Source organism: Rhinoderma darwinii, chromosome 1, assembly GCF_050947455.1.
Source record: "Rhinoderma darwinii isolate aRhiDar2 chromosome 1, aRhiDar2.hap1, whole genome shotgun sequence".
NCBI classification, from domain to species: domain Eukaryota; kingdom Metazoa; phylum Chordata; class Amphibia; order Anura; family Rhinodermatidae; genus Rhinoderma; species Rhinoderma darwinii.
Window position 1 is genome coordinate 296,172,056 of NC_134687.1, and position 27,826 is coordinate 296,199,881.

General features: G+C 46.1%; 1 protein-coding gene across 1 annotated transcript in view; it reads left to right on the forward strand.

The window, feature by feature from the left end:
- Window positions 1–27,826, forward strand: part of GRIN3B (glutamate ionotropic receptor NMDA type subunit 3B) — a 100,092-nt gene that overhangs the window by 48,581 nt on the left and 23,685 nt on the right. Inside the window, exons 5-7 of the mRNA XM_075825364.1 lie at window positions 5,867–5,982; window positions 6,074–6,225; window positions 7,418–7,582. Coding sequence (XP_075681479.1) covers window positions 5,867–5,982; window positions 6,074–6,225; window positions 7,418–7,582 — 433 coding nt within the window. The remainder of the gene's footprint in view (window positions 1–5,866; window positions 5,983–6,073; window positions 6,226–7,417; window positions 7,583–27,826) is intronic.

The following is a 27,826-nucleotide window of genomic DNA, read 5'->3' on the forward strand; positions in this document are numbered from 1 at the left end:
AGGTAGTGACGATGACAGCGTCACTTCAGGTTCATCTTCAGGGGACGTTGTCCCTGATGCAGTCGAAACTGCAGAACATGAAAGCGCAGGGCCAAGTAGCGCTGTAGCACGGGACAGCCTGGTCCCTCCAGTCCAGGCTCTTGTATGGGCACCTGCCCCATCTTTTGGGCCTAGAATCCACGGATTTACTGCCACTCCTGGCATAACCGTGGACAATACAAATTTTGTCCAAATGGATTACTTCCATTTATTTATAACGGACGACATCCTAAATCAGATTGTCCACGAAACAAATTTATATGCCACGCAATATATAAGGCAGAAACCTTCATCCACCCATGCCAGAGATTGGACGCCCACCAATTTGCAGGAATTAAAAAAAAATTTGGGGCTCACCCTAAATATGGGTATTGTCAAAAAGCCCTCCATTAGGTCTTACTGGTCAACAAGACCCGCCCAAGCCACCCCAGTATATTCTGCAGTAATGCCCAGGTCTCGTTATGAGACAATAATGAGGTTCCTCCACTTCAATGACAACGCACAGGCCCCCCCAAGTACCGATGCAAACCGGGATCGGTTGTTCAAAATAAGACCGCTAATAAATTCCCTGAATAATTTATTTCTGCAACTCTACACCCCTGAGCAGAATGTAAGTGTGGACGAGCAGATATTTTGGAAGTGTTATAGAAACTCTGTTGAGTTTTGTAAAACCAGCTTTGAAAAAAAGCGATATGTGAAATAATCTTCTTCTATCGTCCGCCCTCCTACATCTCTATGTGATAAATAAGGCCACATATTTGGTATCCCCGTGCACGGGAGAAGTGGCAGAATGTGAACGGAGATTAATTTTGACCGTGGTCTATACCGTGTGTGAAAAATGCTGGTATAAACTGACGCATTTGCTAAAAAATTGCTAATTTTATTTTGTTCCATCTTATTCAAGAAACTTTCAGAAGAAAACTGGACTGTCTAAAAATATGATAAACACCTTGAAGAAAACCTTGTGGGGTCTGCTTGCGTGAATGAAGTCATTTATGGGGTGATTCTAATCTTTCAGCAGCATTACACCCCCCAGAAAACAGTATGCGGCTATAAAGTCAAGTGCAGAATTCCTGGACCGAAAAGGCCAAAAAGCCTCCTTTTATGCCAAGCCCTGGCACATGCCCGCACAGTGAATAAGGCACACATATTTGGTATCCCCATGCACGGGAGAAGAGGAAGAATGTGAAATGCGATGAATTTTGTCCGTGGTCCATTTTGTGTGTGAAAAAGCTAGCATAAACTGACGCATTTGTTAAAAAAAAAAGCTAATTTTATTTTGTTCCATCTTATTCAAGAAACTTTCAGAAGAAAACTGGACTGTCTAAAAATATGATAAACCCCTTGAAGGAAACCTTGTGGGGTCTACTTGTGCGAATGAAGTCATTTATGGGGTGATTCTAATGTTTCAGCAGCATTACACCCCCCAGAAAACAGTATGCGGCTCTAAAATCAAATGCAAAATTCCTGGACCAAAAAGCCTCCTTTTATGCCAAGCCCTGGCACATGCCCGCACAGTAAATAAGGCACACATATTTGGTATCCCCATGCACGGGAGAAGTGGAAGAATGTGAAAGGAGATGAATTTTGACCGTGGTCTATACCGTGTGTGAAAAATGCTAGCCTAAACTGACGCATTTGCTAAAAAAGTGCTGATTTTATTTTGTTCCATCTTATTCAAGAAACTTTCAGAAGAAAACTGGACTTGCTAAAAATATGATAAACCCCTTGAAGGAAACCTTGTGGGGTCTACTTGTGTGAATGAAGTCATTTATGGGGTGATTCTAATGTTTCAGCAGCATTAGGCCCACCAGAAAACAGTATGCGGCTCTAAAATCAAATGCAAAATTCCTGGACCGAAAAGGCCAAAAAGCCTCCTTTTATGCCAAGCCCTGGCACATGCCCGCACAGCGAATAAGGCACACATATTTGGTATCCCCATGCACGGGAGAAGTGGAAGAATGTGAAAGGAGATTAATTTTGTCCGTGGACTATACCGTGTGTGAAAAATACTAGCCTAAACTGACGCATTTGCTAAAAAAGTGCTGATTTTATTTTGTTCCATCTTATTCAAGAAACTTTCAGAAGAAAACTGGACTTGCTAAAAATATGATAAACCCCTTGAAGGAAACCTTGTGGGGTCTACTTGTGTGAATGAAGTCATTTATGGGGTGATTCTAATGTTTCAGCAGCATTACACCCCCCAGAAAACAGTATGCGGCTCTAAAATCAAATGCAAAATTCCTGGACCGAAAAGGCCAAAAAGCCTCCTTTTATGCCAAGCCCTGGCACATGCCCGCACAGCGAATAAGGCACACATATTTGGTATCCCCATGCACGGGAGAAGTGGAAGAATGTGAAAGGAGATTAATTTTGTCCGTGGACTATACCGTGTGTGAAAAATACTAGCCTAAACTGACGCATTTGCTAAAAAAGTGCTGATTTTATTTTGTTCCATCTTATTCAAGAAACTTTCAGAAGAAAACTGGACTTGCTAAAAATATGATAAACCCCTTGAAGGAAACCTTGTGGGGTCTACTTGTGTGAATGAAGTCATTTATGGGGTGATTCTAATGTTTCAGCAGCATTACACCCCCCAGAAAACAGTATGCGGCTCTAAAATCAAATGCAAAATTCCTGGACCGAAAAGGCCAAAAAGCCTCCTTTTATGCCAAGCCCTGGCACATGCCCGCACAGTGAATAAGGCTCACATATTTGGTATCCCCATGCACGGGAGAAGTGGAAGAATGTGAAAGGAGATTAATTTTGTCCGTGGTCCATACCGTGTGTGAAAAATGCTAGCATAAACCGACGCAATTGTTAAATTCTTGCATTTTTTTCCAATTTTGCCCACTTTAGAGAAAAAAAAAATAATTATATATACTGACAAATGCCACTAAAACAAAGCCCTATCTGTCCTTTAAAAAGAGTGTAAAATTCAAAGATGAACTTTATTCACCTGCTGAGTTATAGTCATCTAAAGAAGCGCATAGCAAAATTGTGAAATTTGCTCTGGTCATTTAGCTGTAAAACAGCCTAGTCCTTAACCGGTTAAGGAAATTCCAAACAGTTCAAGGAGTTGACTTGTTCTCCAAATTCCCCAGATCTCAATCCAATCGAGCATCTGTGGGATGTGCTGGAATGTGCCCCTCCTCCAAATTTACAGGACTTAAAGGATCTGCTGCTAACGCCAGAAATCACAGGACACCTTCAGAGGTCTTGTGAAGTATATGCCTCCATGGGTCAGAGCTGTTTTGGCAGCACGAGGGGGTTCTACACGATATTAGGCAGGTGGTTTTAACCCCTTGGTGACATGTGACCTAACTGTATGTCACAGCCGCCAAGGGGGAGTATGGAGCGGGTGTCGGCTGTATGTTACAGCCGATTCCTCACGGCAATGGCCAGGATCGGAGATAACTACATTTAAGTTCGTAGCTATTTGACCGCGGCATCTAAGCCCTTAGACGCGATCACGAGCCAATAGTTGTCATGGCAGCCTGGGGGCCTAATGAAAACAGGGCTTAATAGGAGCTGGCAAAAAATAATACACCACCGATCAAACGAAAAATATTTTTTTAATAAACAAAAAAATATTAAAAGTTAAAACAAAACTTTGCTCATTTTCCCATAAAGTAATGTAACAACAGAAAAAAAATTAACATAATTGGTATCGCCGCATTCGTAAAACTCTAAACTATTCTAATATTTAACTATTTAACCCAGACAGTAAACACCGGAAAAACATAAATAGTCGCCAGAATTGCTGTTTTTTGGTCATCTTAGCTCCCCAAAAAAATTTAATAAAAAGTGATAAAAAAGTCATATGTACCCAAAAAATTGTACCAATAGAAACTACAGCTCGCCCGGCAAAACACAAGCCCTCACATCGCTCAATCAATGGAAAAATAAAAAAAATATGACTCTCAGAATATGGCAACACAAAACAATTTTATTTTTAACAAATAGGTTTTCCTTTGTAAAAGTAGTAAAACATTTTTTAAAAACTATATAAATTTGTTATTGCCGTAATCTATTTACCGTACAGTCAGCGTCATAAAAACAAAACCTAAAAAACTGTGGAGAAATCACAGTTTTTACCCATTCCACCCGACAAAGAATTTTTTTTACATTATATGGGGTCATTAAAAACGACATCTCATCCTGCAAAAAACAAGCCCTAATTTGGCTATGTCAGTTATGGCTTTTGGAATGCGGGGAGCAAAAAACGAAAATTTAAAAAATTAAAAATCGCTGCTGCGCCATGGGGTTAAAGGGGTTTTCCAGAGATACAAAATTTTTGTTCTAATACTTTATGTCAAAATTAATTAAATTTCCTAATGTACATTCCGTCAATACCATGAACTTGAAGAAAATTGTTCCGGTATTGAAGCATAAGCAGGGAATGAACGGCGTGGGCATTGAGGAGGCTGTGGACCAATAGGAAGCCTCAAACCCGGGTCTTCTGATGTATATACCCGGGTTTGAGGCTTCCTATTGGTCCACAGCCTCCTCAATGCCCAGCCCGTTCAATTCTTTGCTTGCGCCTCAATGCCCACCCCATTTGGTTGGTGTTAATGAAATTCCTTAGTGCTCATGCGCTGCCCGCCCTGAAAATTAAGTGTCACTTGAAAACCCGTTTAATGTTATGGCTGATGGTATGTGTGTAAATGGGAAAATGATGGCTGCCTGCGGCAACCACTAGGGGGAGTGTCGTGTATAAACAGTATTAGTGGAGACTGCAGGTAGCTGGAATTTTTTTCATTTAACTGTATGGCTATGCAGAGGATTTAGAGCTCTGTATCAGAAAAACAGCTATAACCACTATAAAATATATTAAGAAATGATGGTAAATTTCTTTCCAAATTATAATAAAAACAAAATAAAACATATCATCCTTACTTGACTAAATAGTTATATGGATTAAACACATAATACTAATAACATTTGGGAATAAAGACACTTCCTCACAGTTTAAGTCCTTTAATACAGCAGTAATAGGACCTGCCAAGGGTCCCACCTATAGGTCAGTAATAGAAAAGTTAATAATAGTTATTAGTAAGGGAATGGGACTTCCTAAATGAGGAATAAAATGCTGATTGAAATTTATTTATATTGTTGTAAAGGATTTGCCAGACACAGCTTCTGTGTCGACGCCCGTGGTTAATCAGCCTGCATCTGCTCCTAGGTCTGATAGAGTGACTCGATCTGCTACCACTCAGGAGTGGGAGAACCTATCACAGCCTGGCCAGGCGGTTCTAGCTCCCGCCCTTGGTCTACTTATACCTTCATTTGCTGCTTGTCCTTTGCCTGTGATTCTCTTGTTTCCTGGCTCTGCTGTTCCTGCTATTACCATTGACCTCTGCTTCATAATGACCCTGGCTTGACTGACTATTCTCCTGCTCTGCATTTGCTACCACGTACACTCCTGGTTTGACTGCCCACTTCCCTTGCTTCTGTGTACCCTTGTCTTGTTTTGTCTGTCATGAACATATTGAGCGTAGGGACCGTCGCCCAGTTGTACGCCGTCGCCTAGGAGTGGCGGGTAGATTAGGGCTCACCTGTCCGTCTCCCTACCCTGACATTACAATTGTTTTGTGTTTTATTTAAAGGAGAATTATAATATGACATATCCGCTCAATTTTCTGGACTTGACAAATTCCATATTATCTTACTGTTCTGCGCAGGGGAAATAAGTGCTGGATTATTTGTTTGTCCGATTAAATGGATTTTGCAGCATATTCTGATAAATATATATGTACTTCATATTCTATTAAATCTTATACTATGGGCTGTGTAAAAACAACAATCAAATCATATCTGTTTTTAGGACAGACCCACCAACGCTAAATGCTTTTATTATGGATAAAGCTTTGCTGGATTATGAGGTGTCCATAGACTCAGACTGCAAATTGCTGACTGTGGGAAAACCCTTCGCCATTGAAGGTAGGATTAAATTCACTTTCTAGCGGATTGAAGGAAAAATAGACATGGTATAAGAAAAACAATTATTTTATGTGTTTTCATTTCTACTTAGGTTATGGAATTGGTCTGCCCCAAAACTCTGCCCTAACCTCTAATTTATCTGAGTTCATAAGTCGTTATAAATCATCTGGATTCATGGACACTCTGCATGACAAGTGGTACAAAATGGTGCCCTGTGGAAAGCGAGTGTTTGCTGTGACCGAGGTAAAGTGATATATAATTTTCATCATTGTGGAAAGTGCTGATTGGCCAGTTAATAAATTTTTATTAAAGATGTTTTCCAACCCCTAAAAATCCCATTCAACTGGATGAAAATGTCCAAAAAAATCTAATATACTTACCCTTTAAATTTAGTCAGTTGAACATAATTTTTAGGGGCCATTTTTATTCTAAAGTAGCCAAAGAAGATTCATAGTGATGCCATGCAACGCAATCGAATTGACCAATTGCTGCAGTGACCGCTACAGCACCACGGCACGCAATGATTGGTTGCTGCAATGATATTGCCTTTATATAATTTTCTTTTGGTTCTAAGTCCTGCAACTTATATATAAAATAGGACAAAATGGTAATTTAATGTAAAAATATCCATTGATGTTATATTCACATAGTTCCCACATCATAGACAGCCAGTTTTAGCCAAACCGTAGTAAACAAACTTTATCAGCAAAATTGTAGAATTCAGGTAGTGCTAGCCACATAGGGCAACTCGATAGGTGCTACTAACTGATAACCAAATAGTTGTGAAAGCAAATTTACTATTTTTAATATTTCTACTCAAATAACCTCACTCACAAATAATATTACATGAATTATATAAAAAGGTGCTATTCATATGGCAATATCCTCATTTTGCCTAGCAGTCAACCACAGTATTGGATGAGTGTATGGAAAGCACGAGAAACTCTTGTATGAGAACTGTGGTCATGGTGACTACACGTGAAATATCTTTTCACTAAAAGTAATTTTAGACTTAATTTCTCCTAAATCCAGCCAGTGGTGTACATAGAAAAGAGGGGCCCCATAGCAAAGATCAAAATGAGCCCCCAATTATGTGTCATGTTTGACTATTTAGGACAGAAGGGACTGTGTTTGTTTTCCCCTTCACGCCCTTTCCATTACCTTTGGGCCCGTTCCCTAACCCCTTTCTTGCTGTGACATGGGGAGTCCTGCACAGGTTCTTGCCACCCAGTAGCAAAGGTGTTGGGACCAGCCGGGGCTGAATAAAGAACCCCATGGGAGCCACATGGTCTACCTCTAGCCTTTGCTACTATAAAGTTATGCAACATGGCAGGTAATGTGTGATGTAGAGTGAATGAGAAAGCCATATATAATGTGTTATTTGTCATGTAACTTTATACTGGTAGTTACTATTGTTATTGTGTTTGTCCTACAGACGCTTCAGATGGGAATTTACCATTTTTCAGGGTTATTTGTCCTCCTCTGTATCGGGTTTTGTGGGTCACTCCTCACATCATTAGGAGAAAGGATTGTTTACTACCTGATTCTGCCTCGCATCAGGAGAAGACGTAGATTCAAATACTGGCTTCACACTAGTCAGGTAAGCTTTGATTTCAGAAATAATAAATAATAATGATCCATGACATTAAAATATTTTATATGTTGAAATCAGCCATGACATTATACTATATACATAGGTTTAAAATAGCAAAAAAATCTATGTGTTTGAATTTTTGATATACAGGGTGGGCCATTTATATGGATACACCTAACTAAAATGGAATGGTTGGTGATATTAACTTCCTGTTTGTGGCACATTAGTATATGGGAGGGGGGAAACTTTTCAAGCTGGGTGTTGACCATGGCGGCCATTTTGAAGTCGGCCATTTTGTATCCAACTTTAGTTTTTTCAATGGGAAGAGGGTCATGTGACCATCAAACTTATCGAGAATTTCACAAGAAAAACAATGGTGTGCTTGGTTTTAACGTTACTTTATTCTTTCATAAGTTATTTATAAGTTTCTGACCACTTAGAAAATGTGTTCAAAGTGCTGCCCATTGTGTTGGATTGTCAATGCAACCCTCTTCTCCCACTCTTCACACACTGATAGCAACACCGCAGAAGAAATGCCTCCCGATCTGACCCCCTTAGACTTTTATCTTTGGGGTCATCTGAAGGCAATTGTCTATGCTGTGAAGATACGAGATGTGCAGCAACTGAAACTACGGATACTGGAAGCCTGTGCTAGCATTTCTTCTGCGGTGTTGCTATCAGTGTGTGAAGAGTGGGAGAAGAGGGTTGCATTGACAATCCAACACAATGGGCAGCACTTTGAACACATTTTATAAGTGGTCAGAAACTTGTAAATAACTAATGAAAGAATAAAGTAACGTTAAAACCAAGCACACCATTGTTTTTCTTGTGAAATTCTCGATAAGTTTAATGTGTCACATGACCCTCTTCCCATTGAAAAAAACTAAAGTTGGATACAAAATGGCCGACTTCAAAATGGCCGCCATGGTCAACACCCAGCTTGAAAAGTTTCCCCCCTCCCATATACTAATGTACCACAAACAGGAAGTTAATATCACCAACCATTCCCATTTTATTTAGGTGTATCCATATAAATGGCCCACCCTGTACAGTTATATCAGGTGTGGTAGTGGGGCAACAGAGAGTAAATACATGCGGTCTGCGCTGTGGTTTTACAGAGTTTGCTGCGGTGCGTGCAGTAATAGCGCGGAAGCCACAACTTTACTTCTCTACCGTAAGAATTAAGAACAGACTATATCAGGGCTTCTCAAGCTTTTTCTACTGGGTCCTCACCTGCCAGAACACGGTGATGATTGGTCAATGCCAGTGCTTGAAAATTGATTTCAATTTATCTTTAATTTGTCTTCTGAACCCTGTATCACCGTAAAATAAGCACAAAATGATACAATTCTGTTGCCAAATCAGAGATTGATGCAGCCAGAGAAAGTCCAGTGCAGCAGGGGGATTAACAAATGATCAATCCAATCAAATCGACCTCAACCAGTTGCACATCACTATCACCTGGGGGGCACCGTACCAGTGAGGCCCACTTGATAGTTTGAGAAGCACTGGATTAGATGTATTACATCCATATTTATATTGTCCATATCAAGGGGTCAATGTTAATCTATGAAGTTTATAAAATACACTATATGGCCGAAAGCATGTGGACACCTTACCATTACACCTATGTGAGATTTTTGGACATCCCATTCCAAAACCATGGGTTTTTAATATGGAGTCGGACCTCCTTCTGCAGCTACAACAGCCTCTACGCTTCTGGGAAGGCTTTCCACAAGATTTTGGAGTGTATCCCTGGGAATTTGCACCCAACCTGCCAAAAGAACATTTGTGAGGTCAGACACTGATGTTAGACGAGAGGGCCTGGCTTGCAATTGGCGTTCCAATTCATCCAAAAGGTGTTAAATGAGGTGGAGGTCAGGGCTCTGCACAGGCCATTCAAGTTCCCCCTTACCAATCTTATTAACCCCTTAACGCAATATCACGTAACTGTACGTGATAAGGGTTAAGGGGAAATATGGAGCGAGCTCACGGGCTGAGCTCGCTCTCTACAAAGCGAGAGCCGACACCTCACTGCAACGGGCGGAATCAAAGATCACTTTGATTCCACCAGTTTAAAACCTTAAATGCTGCAGTCATTTAAAGTGTTAGAATCAGGCCCTAACGAAGGCCCCCAGGTCTGCCATCTTTGTACTCCTTTGAAGCTCTGCCTCCGGTAAGGGCTTCAAAGGAGACTGTCAGAATCACGATATGCTGCAATACATTAGTATTGCAGTATAACATGCAAGCGATCCAACGATCGCTGCTTCAAGTCTCCTAGGGAAACTAGTAAAAAAAAAAGTAAAAAACAGTAAAATTAAGGGGGTTTTTTTAGGTTCCAAAAGAAATAAAGTATTAAAAGTTAAAAAAAAAACCTTTTCACATTTTTTCCCTAAATCAATGTTAAAATTTTTTTAAAGTTAACATAACTGGTATCGCCGTGTCCGTAAAAGTCTGATCTATCACAATATAGCATTGTTTAACCCGCTCAGTGAATGCCGTAAAATATATATATATATAAAACACGCAAATTGCTGCTTTTTGGTCACCTTAGCGCTCCAAAAATGAAATAAAAAGTGATCAAAAAGACGCATATACCCCAAAATGGTATTAGTGAAAACTACAACTCGCCCCGCAAAATTTAAGCCCTCACATCGCTAAATTGATGGGAAAAATGAAAAAGTTATGCTCTCAGACTATGACGACACAAAACATTTTTTTCATTTAGCAAATAGTTTTATTTTTTTTAAAGTGGTAAAACATAAAACAAAATATATAAATTTGGTATAGCCGTAATCGTATTAACCTGTAGAATAAGGTGAATATGTCGTTTTTACCGCCTGATGGATGCCGTAAAAACAAACAAAAAATTGAAGTGGGAGGAGGACATGGGTGCCGCGCTCTCGCCTGCACAGTGGAGACAATGCTGTGACACAATACGTAAGGGTAGCAGGCAGGTATCATTGGTTGAGACGTCCACGAAACTGCTCCATAGAGCTTACTATGTTCCAGCAACGCTTCACACCATCTATCCTACGGTTTTGGCCGGTTGTTTTAGAGGTTGTAGCCTGGATGGTACTATGTATCATATTTGGTGGTCTTGCCCTCGAGTCTCAACTTTTCGGTCAGATGTCTGTACTTTAATCTCTAATATCTGCCAGTTTAACGACCCAAAACGGCTACCTACATGTCTATTGGGGGCTATTCCTCCCAGAATGTCTAATTCTAAATTTAAGCTTGCCCAGCTTATATTCCTGGCCTCTCGACTTTATATAGCTTCTAAGTAGCGTACAGCTGATCTTGATATCTCTATGGTTATTAATAGAGTTAATCGTATAGCTATTTTTGAAAAGTTGGAGGCGGTGAGAACTGATTCACTCCACCTCTATCGTGCGGTGTGGGACCCATGGCTTTCCTCCCCTCATTCACCCGACTTTCGGTATACCATTACCTTATAATTTGTAATCCACAAATGTGATACTCTGCTTGCTCTACATTTCTGTGACTGATATGTGCAATTTTATGTCATGGCTCAGTTGTTTGGTTTCTATTTATCCGCCCTTTGTCCCTCCACGTCCCTTTTTCCCTGTATGTGACTCAATGTTTGATACAAGCACTTTTTATTATATCCTCATGCGTGGGGATTGTTTTTTATTCTTCTCTTCTGTATTATCCTCTTCACTCTTAACGTATTTGTATATCCCATTTCTAACCTGATATACCAATAAATGCTTTTTGAAACTAAAACAAACAAAAAATGGCGTAATTGCTGTTTTTTGCCCATTTTACCCCACAAATTTTTTTTTACAGCTTCCTAGTGCATTATGCAGAAAAATAAATCATGCCATGAAAAACGAAAGCTTGTCCCGCAAAAAAACAAGCCCTCATATGGCTATATAGACGGAAAAAAATTATAGCATTTGGAAGGTGGGGAGGAAAAAACAAAAGTGAAAATCCGAAAAATGGAGGGAAGGGGTTAAACCATGGACCTCACTTTGTGCACAGTCATGCTGGAATAGGAAAGGTCTTTCCCCAAACTATTGCCACAAAGTTGGAAGCATACAATTGCCTAAGATGTCTTTGTATGCTGTAGCATTAACTTTACCCTTCACTGAAACTAAGGGACTTAGCCCAAACCCTGAAAACATCCTTAAAGCATTATCTCTTCCACTAATCCCAGAAACATCCATCAGACTCCCAGATAGTCAAGCGTGATTTATCACTCAAGAGAACACTTTTCCACTGCGCCATAGTATAATGGCAGAATGCTTTACTCCACTCCATCCGACACTTGGTGTTGCACATGGTGATCTTAGGCTTGTGTGCAGCTGATCGACCATGGAAACTGATGTAATGAAGTTCTTGTGCTGATGTCACTTCCAGAAGCAGTTTGAAACTCTGTAGTGAGTGATGCAACAGACGATAGGTGATTTCTACACATCACAAGCGTCAATACTCAATGGTCTAACTGAGAGTTTGTGTGGTCTGCCGCTTCATGGCTGAGCTGGTGTTACTTCTAGATGCTTCCACTCCACAATACTAGCTCTTATAGTTGACTGGGGCATATCTAGCAGATAAAAAAAATTCACAAACTTCATGCACACGACCGTGCTCGTAATTACGACTCGTAATTACGAGCACGGGCGGGCACGGCCGGCCGCGGGCAGCCGGCCGCTTTTGCGAGCTGTGCTGTCATTATAAAGTATAGCAGCCCGGGCCGTAAAATAGAAAAATAGAACATGTTCTATTTTTTTAACGGCACGGGCACCTTCTCGTGAGAAAACGAGAAGGTACCCGTGGCTAACACAAGTCTATGAGCCCGTTATTGCGGGTCGTAATTACGACCCGCAATAACGGGTGTTTTTACGGTCGTGTGCATGAGGCCACATGTAGCATAGATGACATCCCTTGACAGTGCTATGTTTAAAGTCACTAAGCCGTTCATTATGACCCGAACTACTACTACCAATTTTTGTATATGGAGATTGCATGGCTGTGTGCTTGATTTTATGCACCTGTTTGCAATGGGTTTGGCTGAAACCTGAACTCAAAGATTAGGAGGCATGTCCACATACTTTTGGCCATATAGTGTATGTGCGTATTTAAATATGCATCATGCACTACTTGTATTCTTGTAAAGGATCTGCCAGGCACTGCTTCGGGGTTAATTCCCAGAATTAATCAGTCAACACCTGAGTGTACATCCCTGAGACAGACACCAGCTTCCTCCACTCAGGCTGGCAGGCTTAGGAGTGGGAGAGCCTATCGCAACCTGGCCAGACTCAGCTAGCTCCCGCCCTCGGTCTATTTAAGCCTGCTCTTCCTGTCCATCTGTGCTTGTGATTTCTTTCCTTGAGGTTTCCTGGCCCAGCTACAGCTCCTGCTACTTTTTGATCCTGCTCCATACAGACCCCGGCTTACCGACTACTCTTCTGCTTTTCGCTTTGTACCTCGCACTCTCCTGGCTTGACTCGGCTCGTTCACTACTCTGTTGCTCACGGTGTTTCCGCGAGCAACTGCCCATTTCCCTTGCTTGTATTCCCTTGTTTGTTTGTCGTGTTTGTCATGCACTTACTGAGCGCAGGGACCGCCGCCCAGTTGTACCCCGTCGCCTAGGGCGGGTCGTTGCAAGTAGGCAGGGACAGAGTGGCGGGTAGATTAGGGCTCACTTGTCCGTTTCCCTACCCCCCCCCCCCACCATTACAAATTCACAAGCCCTATACCTAGTCTACCCTGGTCCCTGACACCATTATGGAACCCCGTGAAACCCTGGCTCAGCAAATGCAGGGTCTCTCCCTACAGGTCCAGGCCCTGGCTCAGAGGGTCAACCAGCCTGATGCTACCTTGGTAGTTCCCCTCACTGCACCCCTTGAACCCCACCTCAAGTTGCCCGACCGGTTCTCAGGTGACCGGAGGGCTTTTCTCTCCTTTCGGGAGAGTTGTAGGCTTTACTTTCGCTTAAAGCCTCACTCCTCAGGTTCTGAGAGCCAGCGGGTGGGTATAATTATGTCCCGGCTCCAGGAAGGGCCCCAAGAGTGGGCCTTCTCCTTGGCTCCTGGCGCCCCTGAACTTTCCTCCGTTGATTGTTTCTTTTCTGCCCTCGGACTTATTTATGACGAGACTGACAGAACTGCCTTTGCCGAGAGTCAGCTGGTGACCTTACGTCAGGGTAAGAGACCTGTTGAGGAGTATTGCTCTGACTTTAGGAAGTGGTGCGTAGCTTCTCGGTGGAATGACCCTGCCTTAAGGTGCCAGTTTAGGTTGGGTCTGTCGAATGCCCTGAAAGACCTGCTAGTTAGTTATCCCTCTTCTGACTCCTTAGACCAGGTTATGGCTTTAGTGGTACGACTTGACCGACGTCTCAGGGAACGACAACGTGAACGTTTATGTGTTTTTTCCTCCGACTCCCCCATGATGCCTCCCGAAGTCCCGTTGCTTCGTTTCTCCCCTAAAGACTCAGAAATACCTATGCAACTCGGGGCCTCCGTGTCCCCTCAACAACGTAGAGAATTCCGCAGGAAGAATGGTCTCTGCTTCTACTGTGGGGATGTCAAGCATCAAGTAAACAACTGTCCCAAGCGTAAGAATGCTGTCAGAGAGCTCCCGCGTCTAAGTGATCATCGGGGAGGTCACTTGGGCGCACAGGTATTTCCCGTAAATATGAAACGTACTAAGATATTGCTTCCCTTTCAGGTCTCTTTTGGTGGTAGGTCTGCTACCGGCAGTGCCTTCGTGGATTCAGGGTCCTCTACTAATATCATGTCTGTGGAATTTGCTATGTCTCTCGCTATGCCTCTGATTGATTTGCCTAAACCTGTTCCGGTAGTGGGTATCGACTCCACTCCTCTTGCTAATGGTTATTTTACACAGCATACCCCTGTTTTTGAACTCCTTGTTGGCTCCATGCATTTGGAGCAATGCTCTGTACTATTGATGCAGGGATTATCGTACGATTTGGTTCTAGGTCTTCCCTGGTTGCAGTTGCATAATCCTACGTTTGACTGGAATACTGGGGAGCTAACCAAATGGGGTAATGAATGTTGTACGTCATGTTTTTCTGTTAATTCTATTTCTCCCCCTAAGGAGGTGAATACGCTACCCGAGTTTGTTCAGGACTTCGCTGATGTTTTCTCTAAAGAGGCCTCCGAAGTATTACCGCCTCATAGAGAATACGATTGCGCTATCGAATTGGTACCAGGAGCTAAGCTTCCTAAGGGTAGGATATTTAACCTTTCTTGTCCCGAACGTGAAGCCATGAGGGAGTATATCCAGGAATCCCTGGCCAAGGGTTACATTCGTCCCTCTTCTTCTCCGGTAGGTGCTGGCTTCTTCTTCGTAGGGAAGAAGGATGGGGGTCTTAGGCCATGCATTGACTACCGTGGCCTGAATAAGGTCACGGTAAGGAACCAGTATCCCCTTCCTTTGATTCCTGATCTCTTTAATCAGGTTCAGGGGGCCCAATGGTTCTCTAAATTGGATCTACGGGGGGCGTATAACCTTATTCGCATCAAAGAGGGGGATGAGTGGAAGACTGCGTTTAACACGCCCGAAGGCCATTTCGAATACCTCGTCATGCCCTTTGGGTTGTGCAATGCCCCTGCGGTCTTCCAGAACTTCATAAATGAGATTTTGAGAAATTACCTGGGGATATTTCTTGTAGCGTACCTTGATGACATATTGGTGTTTTCCAGGGACTGGTCCTCCCACATAGAGCATGTCAGGAAAGTGCTCCAGGTCCTTCGAGAAAACAAACTGTTTGCCAAAATCGAAAAATGTGTATTTGGGGTACAGGAGATACCATTTTTAGGTCAAATCCTCACTCCTCATGAATTCCGCATGGACCCTGCCAAGGTTCAGGCTGTGGCTGAATGGGTCCAACCGGCCTCCCTGAAAGCGCTACAGTGTTTTTTGGGGTTCGCTAACTATTACAGGAGATTTATTGCTAACTTCTCGGTCGTCGCTAAGCCTCTTACGGACCTCACTCGCAAGGGTGCTGATGTCCTCCATTGGCCCCCTGAGGCCGTCCAGGCTTTTGAGACCCTCAAGAAGTGCTTTATCTCGGCCCCCGTGCTGGTTCAGCCCAACCAAAGGGAGCCATTTATTGTGGAGGTTGACGCGTCCGAGGTGGGAGTGGGGGCCGTCTTGTCCCAGGGTACCAGCTCCCTCACCCATCTCCGCCCCTGTGCTTACTTTTCTAGGAAGTTTTCGCCCACGGAGTGTAACTATGATATTGGCAACCGCGAACTTTTAGCCATTAAATGGGCATTTGAAGAGTGGCGCCACTTCCTGGAGGGGGCTAGGCACCAGGTAACGGTCCTTACCGACCACAAGAATCTGGTTTTCCTAGAATCTGCCCGGAGGCTAAACCCGAGACAAGCTCGATGGGCGTTGTTTTTTACCAGATTCAATTTTTTGGTTACCTATAGGGCCGGGTCTAAAAATATTAAGGCGGATGCACTGTCGCGTAGCTTCATGGCCAGCCCTCCTTCGGAGGAAGATCCTGTTTGTATTTTGCCTCCAGGTATAGTCATTTCCTCTATCGAGTCCGATTTAGTCTCTGAAATTGCTGCTGATCAAGGTTCAGCTCCTGGGAACCTTCCTGAGAACAAGCTGTTTGTTCCCCTGCAATTCCGGCTAAGGGTACTTAGGGAAAATCACGACTCCGCACTATCTGGCCATCCAGGCATCCTGGGTACCAAACACCTCATTACCAGAAATTATTGGTGGCCTGGTTTGCCTAAAGACGTTAAGGCCTACGTCGCCGCCTGTGAGGTTTGTGCCAGGTCCAAGACTCCCAGGTCCCGACCAGCGGGCTTACTGCGTTCGTTGCCCATTCCCCAGAGACCTTGGACACATATCTCCATGGATTTTATCACCGATTTGCCTCCATCCCAAGGCAAGTCGGTGGTGTGGGTGGTGGTAGACCGCTTCAGTAAAATGTGCCACTTTGTGCCCCTCAAGAAACTACCCAACGCCAAGACGTTGGCTACCTTGTTTATCAAACACATCCTGCGTCTCCATGGGGTCCCCGTCAATATTGTTTCTGACAGAGGGGTACAATTTGTTTCATTGTTTTGGAGAGCCTTCTGTAATAAGTTGGGGATTGATCTGTCCTTCTCCTCTGCTTTCCATCCTGAAACCAATGGCCAAACGGAGAGGACTAATCAGTCTCTAGAACAATACTTAAGATGTTTTGTCTCTGACTGTCAATTTGATTGGGTTTCTTTCATTCCCCTCGCCGAATTTTCCCTTAATAACCGGGTCAGTAACTCGTCAGGGGTCTCTCCCTTTTTCTGTAATTTTGGGTTTAATCCACGGTTCTCCTCCGTTTCACCTGGTTGTTCCAACAATCCCGAGGTGGATGTCGTTCATCGGGATCTGTGCACAGTCTGGGCCCAGGTTCAGAAGAACCTAGAGGCGTCCCAGAGCATACAGAAGGCTCAGGCCGATAGAAGACGTTCTGCTAACCCCCTGTTTGTGGTCGGGGATCTGGTGTGGTTGTCATCCAGGAACTTGCGTCTCAAGGTTCCGTCCAAAAAGTTTGCTCCCCGGTTTATTGGGCCGTATAAGGTCATTGAGGTCCTCAGTCCTGTCTCTTTCCGGCTGGAGTTACCCCCGTCTTTTCGTATACACAACGTGTTTCATGCCTCCCTCCTGAAACGCTGCTCCCCGTCCTTGGCCCCCTCGAGGAAACCTCCTGTTCCCGTCCTCACCCCTGAGGGGGTGGAATTTGAGGTGGCCAGGATCGTGGACAGCAAGATGGTCCAAGGCTCCCTCCAGTACCTGGTCCATTGGAGAGGATACGGGCCCGAGGAGAGGACTTGGGTACCCGCCCGGGATGTTCACGCTGGGGTATTGGTCAGGAGGTTCCACCTGCGTTTCCCCAGTAAGCCAGGTCCACTTAGAAAGGGTCCGGTGGCCCCTCATAAAAGGGGGGGTACTGTAAAGGATCTGCCAGGCACTGCTTCGGGGTTAATTCCCAGAATTAATCAGTCAACACCTGAGTGTACATCCCTGAGACAGACACCAGCTTCCTCCACTCAGGCTGGCAGGCTTAGGAGTGGGAGAGCCTATCGCAACCTGGCCAGACTCAGCTAGCTCCCGCCCTCGGTCTATTTAAGCCTGCTCTTCCTGTCCATCTGTGCTTGTGATTTCTTTCCTTGAGGTTTCCTGGCCCAGCTACAGCTCCTGCTACTTTTTGATCCTGCTCCATACAGACCCCGGCTTACCGACTACTCTTCTGCTTTTCGCTTTGTACCTCGCACTCTCCTGGCTTGACTCGGCTCGTTCACTACTCTGTTGCTCACGGTGTTTCCGCGAGCAACTGCCCATTTCCCTTGCTTGTATTCCCTTGTTTGTTTGTCGTGTTTGTCATGCACTTACTGAGCGCAGGGACCGCCGCCCAGTTGTACCCCGTCGCCTAGGGCGGGTCGTTGCAAGTAGGCAGGGACAGAGTGGCGGGTAGATTAGGGCTCACTTGTCCGTTTCCCTACCCCCCCCCCACCATTACAATTCTTTTTACAGATGCAAAATGCCCATTTAGGTCTATGGAGAGTGTTCAAAGTACGAATGTATCCTTATATCATCAATATTGCATCTGTGTGTCACTGGAGTTGTCTAATGTGTTTTCTGTTGCACTCTAGAAGACAGCTAACCAGAACTTCAGATACATAATACAGATGCAATACTGATGACATACTGAAGACATATGGATGCTATATTATCCATAATTACAGACATATTGCGGATCTGTATACTGCATATAGAGGCAAACGCTTGTGTGAAGCTTGGCTGAAAAAGAAGAAAAGATTACAGTCATATTCACACATATCTTCATGGTAACTACACTGTCTAGGGGATTTATGAAGAAAAAAAGATCAGATGCCCTAATTTACACATGGAAGCTGGAAATGATTCTATGAGACAATCTTACATATTTGCTCTAAAGAAAATTTTCATTTTCTGCCTAGAAATCTACTGCTACCCTTACATGGCATCCAAACCCTAACAGTATACCGTAAAACTCCCTAATTCATCGGGATAGAGTTAATTGGGAATGTATCCTCATTGTATTATTCTCAAAACAGGAAATAGTTTATTTCTGGTCCAGAATAGATACACGTTACATTATCTTCCTTCTAATATCAGAGCAAGAAAGGCTGAGTAATTTATTTCCTTATTTTTTGGGGGGATTTTTTTTATTGCAACCTCATGTTAACAAGAGTGTAAGGTATTCAATGCGAATTTGTCATGACCTGCCTAAGTAGAGTCGTGTGTTAGTGAACCTTCCATTAACCCTTCCTATCCCTCCACCCCCACCTTTAGAAAAGACACGTGACACCGAGGTTGGATGTGAAAATGGCCACAGCAGCCGTTTATTAATTTCACAGTTTGTAAAACAAATTAAATCCGAAACGTTCGGATAACTAAGTAGGAATCCACCAGAGAATTCCTCCTAATAATTCACATGACCCAACATGGGTCAGAATCATAAATAACAATTTTAACGTTAACCTTAATCCGAGCAGAGGAAGTCCTTGAAGCCATTTTTGATATTCCTTTTAAACACACCCCGAGTTAGCCATCTGCAACCACCACCAACCAATTACCTCCAGCCGTAAACCAGCTCGGAAGCACCGCTCACCTCTGCAGATGGCTCCAACCACTAGAAGTCCACTTCAAAGGGATAACACCCGATGAAGCCCTCAAGTGATATACCTACCACTAGAAGTCCACTTCAAAGGGATAACACCCGATGAAGCCTTCAAGTGATATACCTTCCACCAGAAGACCACTTCAAAGGGATAACACCCGATGAAGTCTTCAACCATGTACCTTTTTTGGGGGACGCATACCCCCGATGCGACCCCCCCACCAATTTTTACTGACTGGCCCCAAGGACTCCCCCCGCCACAGCAAAACAGGCCTTTACCACCTTAAGCCTGTGAGTTCCGCCACACCACCACCGCCCTCTCTATTCCTTCTGCTATCGCCAAGCTCCAAAGATCAATGCCAACCTCAGTCAGATGAACCCCATCACTCCTCCAGAAGTTCCCCACTCCTGACTCCAAATCCCTGTGCCGCACGCAAATGCCCCCGTTTTTGGCTACAAAACGGGACACCGCCCGATTAACTTTTATACGAGCCTTATTGACTCTCTCCACTGACCTAGCCAACCGCCAATGTTTCCTTGGGACTATGTCCGACCACACTATCACCAACCTGGGATAAGAAACCCATAAACACAACATATCGTGTTTTATATCACGCACCAACTCACGTAAAGGGCGGACTCCTAAGTCATTCCCACCCACGTGCAACACTAAGACCTCCGGGACCCTATCAAGCCGGGCATATGTCTGGAATTCCGCCAACACCCTGCTCCATGACATACCTCTAAATCCCAGCCAATGCACAACCGCATCCTGTCGCGGAATGCGCAACTGACGACCGTCCGGGCGGACGTCCGCCCTCAAAGCCCCCCAGTGCACGTACGAGTGACCCAGCAACCACACCAAACACGGAGGCGAATCTGAAACGGAAAAGACAATTAGACACCACCATACAAAACATTTTCTTAAGCGTTAACAACAAGCCTCATAACAAATGGGGGCGGACATAGGACCTAAATCTGTTGGACTCCCAACGACCGATGCGCCGCACCCCTTCATCATCCAACCCCCAGTGCCCCGCTTCCGTTGCTGCGCCAATCCTGAAGGAATGAGATGAATATGAGCCCGCCGCGACACCAACAGACATTTTTTAAATACAGCTCCAAACTGAAACCTGGACAAAAATGACCCGTCCACATGACGTAACAATGGCAACTCTGGAGACCCCGCTTGTGGCTTAAAACCCTGCATGCACGCTACCGGGCACATAACCGACCCCGGGAGGGCGAACAAAACTATCCGCTTCCCCTTCCCTAATTGGTCAGTTTTTGACCGACGCAACCATACCTCAAGCCGATCCGCGAATAGGCTCACCTCCCCAATTCTCAGCCCCCCTGCCTGCTTGGTACTCGGCGACACCAACTCACCTATTCTAAATGCCCCAAAGAACGCTAAAGAAAAAGCTAACCGAAACAACTCCATTTCGGCCGAAGAACGACAGACCGATGCTAGTGAACTACCCAAAGAGCTAAGCAAAGCAAACGACACAGGCCTTCTACCATCCGCCTCCACTCTACCTCGGCGCAACCCCTTCAAAGCCTGCAACACCAGAAATTCCTTAGATACATCCTGAAAGCCTCGCAACTTAAAACCAAACGCCACCGCAGACATGAACCGGTTCACCTTCGCCAATGAAAACCCCGCCTCCCAGGCGTCCCCTAACCAGTACAAAAGCAACTTAGCCGCCGCCCTATCCGGATACTCATTTAGATAAGGGGCCATCTTTTCCACCCTCACCGGTGACACCCCTTTGACCAGCCGAGGAGGACTGGTTCCCTGACCTCTTTTTTCGCATACATTTTGCCGCCCCGTGTGATGCACCATTACACTCGGAACACACGTGCTTGAACTTGCACGTGGCCCCGAACTTACACTGGCCTTCGTTAAATTGCCAGCAAAATCCCGCCTTTCCCCCGCCGCCTTGCCCAACCTGACTGGACTGGCCTCCTTGGCCGGCGCTCCCGGGAAAGGACTGCCTAACCGGAGCCGTAACCCGTAACCAGAGAGCAATATCCTTCTGGTCCCACCGAATCGCCGGCCGAACCGCTTTTCGCTGACGGAATTGCTCATCGTATCGCAGCCACGCCTGACCCCCATACGCCCTATGAGCCTCCCCAATAGCATCAAAATAACAAAACAACGCCGAACAATTTTCCGGCGCCTTTTCTCCTATCACACTGGCTAATATGGCGAATGCCTGAGACCAATTGACGAACGTCTGCGGGATAAGCCTAAACCGCCGACGTTCCTCCTCATCCTTCTTACTCTCGTCCCGCTTGCTCTTATCCAAATTTAATTTAGCAAGCGGCAAGAGAGAAAAAATCTCAACATATTCGTCCTTCCAGATCCGCTCACGCACCTCCTGCTTTAAATGCGCCCCCAACGGACCTTCGAAACAAACATACACCTCCCCACGAGCCCGGTCATCCATACGCACCCGATCGCCATCTTTTTGTGCCTCGGTCTGTACCGACACCGCGACCGCCTCTCTAACCGCCATCACGGGCCGCGCCTGTAACGATCCCACGACTCTGGGGCCTTCCCAAACTACCGCCGGGGACACTTCCGTGACTACCGGCGCCGCCACCCTATCAAGGCGCCCGACCAGCTCCCGCAAGCAACCCACTAAGTCCGCCAGACCCGCGCCGTCGCGCCCGCCCGCGCCACTACCGGCCACCGATGCGACGCTAGCAACCCCCCCGCCGACACCCGACATAAAAATCGCTGGATACGACAATGATGGAGTTAAACACTCACCGGGCTGCACAGGCGCTGTGTTCCCGTCAGCCGGACCATCCTGACCTCGACGAAACACGTCCAGTTCACCTTCCTCCAGCTCTTCTCTCGCAGACGACTGGCCATCCCACCGACATCTTCGGAACGGGGATGAGGACGCGCTGACCGATGGGCCGGCAACCTGCCGCCCGACCGCTGGGACCCAGACTTCTGACCGGACCTGTTGCCTCGACGTCGCTGCAGATCTAGGCGTCCGTCTCGATGATCCTGAAGAAGCCTGCCCCCTGGCCGGAACATCACCAGGCGGGGCGGCCGTCCCTTGTCCTCCAAATCTTCCATCCGATGGGGGAGGGGTGACAGGGAGCCCGGCCTGCGACTCCCCGCTTACCGCCGGACCCCGTCGCGGCTGAGGATTCCTGCCAGGACGCAGGGCCTGGGAAGAGGCGGCCCTCCCAGCTGCCTGGCCTGCAGCGTCCGTGTTCGGGCTCCCCCTGCGACGCCGTGTCCGCGGGACCGCCTCTGGGCTGAGGCGCTCTGGAGGTCGGGACCGCCGGGAGGGACGGGTAGACCCGGCCTGAGTCGCCATCACCCCCGGCAACGCTCTCTGCCTGCTTCGAGCAGGACCGGTTGTTGCCGACTCCCCCCCCGCCGCCATAGTAATGCTAGGAAGGAGGCCGGGGGAGGGGAGCCTGTCCCCCGCAGCAACAGACCTCGTAAGCCGGGCCTGACGTGGCGATACGGCCTCCGGGATCCTGGTAATTGCAGCCACGGTCTCCTCAAGCAAACCGGGACCGTGGTGCACAGCAGCGGCGCGCAGCCGCTCGAGTACTGCAGCCTCCGACATAGCACAGAGCAGGGAAACAGGGGAGCTTGTCTCTGTGCGTGTTACTCCTCCCGCTGCTTCCGGCTCAATGCCGAAAACAGCGGGAAGCTCAGCAACGGCACCAACTCCTCCTTGTCCCTCCTCCCCCCCCCCCCCCCTTCACCTTTCCTTCAACCCTTAACCCTTTCCCTCCTAGTGCTGTCATGGAGGCTTTCCTCCTAAGCCCTGCAGGCTGCGTCCAGCCTCTTCTAGAGCAAGAAACTAATATGGCTATGTAGTTTATAAATAGTTTGAGCCTATTCCACATATTACAGGACAGAATTCTAAGATAAGTTTTTACCAAATACTGATCAAGGGATTTGATTAATCTGCTGAAGTATAAGCAACCCAACAATTCCTAGTCTCATTCTTTCAACATACAATTAGGCATTCCTCATGCATTCGTCAAACATATTCCCAAAAAGAAGTGTGAAACGAAGTGTGAACATAGTCCGGTAAAAACACTGTTTAATACCGCGATTACTGAGAAATTGCTTCAAAATGCTGGTTTTGCTGTGATTGTACTGTAATTATGGCAATAAACTGCGATTTGACTGCACAAGGTGAAGGTGAATGGACCCTAAATGTGCAACAGGAAACCACCTTCCGATCACAATGAAAAAAAATTACAGCGAAGTAAAAGTTTAAACTGGCAAGCTAGGAGCTTTATTCTGTGCATCTGCCAACTGACATCTGCGTAGGAAAACCTAATACAATGCAACTGACACAATTACTGGTCTGGAAAAAAATTGACTCCTGGATATAACAGCCACAATGTAGAAAGTATGCAGCAACAGCGAACGGGGACCGAGAGCACAATTAAAGGGTTTGTCCGGTAATAAAAAAAAACTGATGGCCTATACTTAGGATAGGCCATCAATATCTGGTAGGTGGGGGTCCAACTTTTGGCACCCCTGCCGATAAGCTGTTTGAAGGAGCATAGGCGCCACACATACTGAGAAAGAGGAGCCAGTTGATTCCTTTTCTCAGGGGAAAGATTGAAACACATCAGCAAACGTAACTAATCTTGAGGACCATGGGTGAACAAAGGCAGGTATGATAAATGAAAAAATACCTGGGGATCAGCGCTGCAAAGAGGTCTGTTCCGGACACTGCAGTATAAAATGAACTGTTCCAGCATACAATAAATCTAAAATATAACAGTCCAGAGTCCTCAAATGTTTCAATTGGGCAAATGGGAGCAGGTGAAGACAAACAAGTTAGAGCCTGAAAAGTCTTCTTATCCCGTAAGTGACCGCCAATACGCCTTTTCACGCCGGTAACTATCGGGCTTTATTCTGATGCAGTAGCCTTTTGCATCAGAATAAAGCAGCGCCACCAGGAGCAGTTAAAGCTCCCTTCTCTCAGCTGAAAGATGGTTTTATTATACGCACAATTGTCAAGATTAAAAAACGCACGGCAATAAAAATAGTAGCATGCAAAGAACTAGCCCAAACTTGGGTTTCACCATCTCGTCTTCTTCTGGGATATACAAGACATGTCTTCAATTGTTGATTTAAATAGTCAATCTTAAAGGCTTTGGACACCTATGACATGGGAAAAATATCAGTGGTTACATGGAGTTTAAAAAAAGTTGCACAAAGTTTCAGGCTGCAATCTTCATTCCTTCATTCATTCATTCATTCATTCATTCATTCATTCTTAGACCGCCTGATATGCAGTTTACAACCTGCTGCTAGTTTCAGACTTCTCTCATGTGGATGTTTCTGTCACAATAATACATGCTGGATGTGAAGTCTGACTCTAGAATGCTGCTGTGTTATCTAGCTCTCATGTATCAACACAGCTTCATTCCTGTGCTGCGTTCTAGTACTACACCACATGAGGGATTTCTTCTCTCTTGTACTGACTCTGATGCTGAGGAGTGTGCAATCCCAACCCCATCCACCTTCTCCCTGCAGAGTCTCTCTGGGCATGGCCAGCCTTAGATACGTTCGACCAGTGCGGTCGCACAGGGCGCCAGCCGCCACACTGCAAGAATGGCGCCAGCGGGTGGGTGTATCCCGCGCCGTTGCAACTACTAGAGGGTAAGGTGCCACTCGCTAACTGCACCCAGGGCCGGCCTTAGGTAGTCGCCTTTCCGCCCGGGCGCTTCTTCACTTAGTGGCCATAGCGGCTGCTAGCGGCGACACCGGGCATGAGGGCGGTGGCGCCGCTAGCAGCCGCTTCGGCTGCTATAGCGGTAGCGACGGCACTATAGCAGAGCAGGGAGGTATCTCCCTGCTCTGCTATCTACTAGCGCCACTGTAGCTCCCTGAAGGAGCGGAATCCCTATGTGGCCGGGGATTCAGCTCCTGGAGCGCTACTTGATGTCTCTGTCCATATATGGACAGTGACATCAGGGGAAACTCCTGAAGCGGAATCCCCGGTCACAGCTTTGCAGACGCTATGACCGGGGATTCCACTCCAGGAGATGCCAATGACGTCATGGACACAGACGACCGGAGATTCTCCTGGAGTGAAATCGACGGTCACAGCGTCGGCAACGCTGTGGACGGGGATTCCGCTTCAGGAGTTTCCCCTGATGTCACTGTCCATATATGGACAGAGACATAAAGGAGCGCTCCAGGAGCGGAATCCCCGGCCACATGGGAGCTGTGGGTTGTGTGGCATTACCTACAAAAAAGGACAACTGTGCAGGAGCACACAAAATACCCAGCTTTCAAATAAATGTGTGGAAATAAACTAAGACATAACTTTTATTTAATCCAGCTAAAAGGATTAATCCTTTAGCTGGACTAAATAAAAGTTATATCTTAGTTTATTTCCACACATTTATTTGATAGCTGGGAAAGCTGGGTATTTTGTGTGATTCTGCACAGTTGTTCTTTTTTGAATGTCTATTGCCCGCCAGTATCAGGGTAATTTTGTAGTCCTTGCACTATCTACAAGGGGGCTGTGCGGCACTACCTACCAGGGGGCTGTGTGGCACTACCAACCACGGGTCTGTGGGCTGTGTGGCACTACCAACCAGGGGGCTGTGGCCTGTGTGGCACTACCAACAAGGGGGCTGTGGGCTGTGTGGCACTACCAACCAGGGGGCTGTGTGGCACTCCCTACCAGGGGGCTGTGTGACACTCCCTACCAGGGGTCTGTGCGGCACTCCATACCAGGGGTCGGTGCGGTACTCCCGACCAGGGGTCTGTGCGGCACTCTCTACCAGGGTGCTGTGTGGCACTCCCTACGAGGGGGCTGTGCGGCACTCCATAGCTGGGGGCTGTGCGGCACTTCCTACCATGGGGCGGTGTGGTGCACTCTACAGGGGGCTGTGTGGCGCTATCTGCACTGCAAGGGGGCTGTGTGGCGCTATCTGCAAGGGGGCTGTGTGGCGCTACATACAAGGGGGCTGTGTGGCGCTACCCACAAGGGCCTGTGTGGAGCTTTTTTAACTGTTGGTCTATGGATTTTTTATTATTATTGTCTTGCATTGTTTATGTCAATAAAGTATTTTTGTATTTTTCACTATTTTCTGTTTCTCAGCATCCATCCTTCTTTCAGTTTAGTATACAAGGGGGCTGTCTGGCGCTACTTACAAAGGGGCTGTCTGGCGCTACCTACAAGGGGGCTGTGTGGCGCTACCTACAAGGGGGCTGTGTGGCGCTACACACAAGGGGCTGTGTGGCGCTACCTACAGGGGGAATCTGTGAGTGGTGGGCTGATGGTCATCTTACTGTGACTGGGGAGCTGATGGTCTTCAAGTGGTTTCCGCCTCTGACCTCCAATTGAAATTAATAGGAGGCAGAAAATACCTGCGGCGCTCGTTTGGAGCTTTTTTTCCTGCGTCTTTTGCATTCGCTTCAACAGCTTAAAGGGAATGTGTCGCTAGAAATTGTTATTTTTTTTTTTGTTAAACAATTATTATTTAAGAGATTACACATTGTTTTAATTTTTTTAATTTTTTCACAAGTCAGGAAATATTATAAATTAGATTCTAATTTATAACATTTCCATGTGCTGGTCACTAGAGGGAGCAGTTCCCAAAATTTCAGCATGGTCAAGGTGGTAAAGCAACCTCATTGCTTTATGCTGCAAATTTGGGGTAGACACACTCGCTCTAGTGTCCTCACACAATCCCCCCTCCCTTATTCTGGCTAGTGCCAGGAGAAGGAGGGGTTTGAATCTTCAAACCTCCTACACTGTGTGCCGTCATTTTATGAGCGACTGCACAGTGTAGGAGAATTAGATACAGTGCTAAGCAGACAGTATATCATGAACATAATACACACATCACATACACAAACATAAATTACCTGCTCCTGCCGCCTATTCCTTGAACATATGGCCGGAAGCCGCGGCCGGAAGTCGTCATCTTACTGTCCGGCAGCAGCTTCCGGTCCACATGAAAATGGTGCGGGATTTCGCTCTGCTAACGAGCTTCGTTTTGGTCTGTGTGGGAGCGGCGCATGCGCCGTTCCCACAAAGACGGCGTACGCTTCAGAGAATGGAACGGCTCCCGTTCGCATTCTCTATGGGGATGTATGTGCCGTATTCCATCATACACTTCTCTCCGTTCATGTCCATCTGTACTCACTGCACAGCGTGATCTTGCGAGATCACGCTGTGCTGTCACAGACACCCACAGTAACTTTTTAGAAGTGTCTTGAGGGTGAATAGACATCGCCTCCAGCGAGATCACGCTGTGCTGTGAGTCCCACAGAAACTTTACCGAAGTGTCGGGAGTGTGAATAGACATTGCATCCTGGCTGCAAGACACTTCGGTAAAATTACTATGGTAGTATGTGACAGCTGTCACGTTGGGTACGTGGACCCACTGGGCCGTACCACCTTGACGGCATGGCAGCTGGCCAACAGGAGGCAGGTCACAGTCTATAGTTTGTATAGTGTACCTGTGGCAGCTCGGACAGTAGCAAGATACGCTCGGCAGGGATTAGGCAGCAGGCAGACATCAGGCATGGTGTAGCAGGACAGGCTCGGTATACAGCACAGCCAGACTTCAGC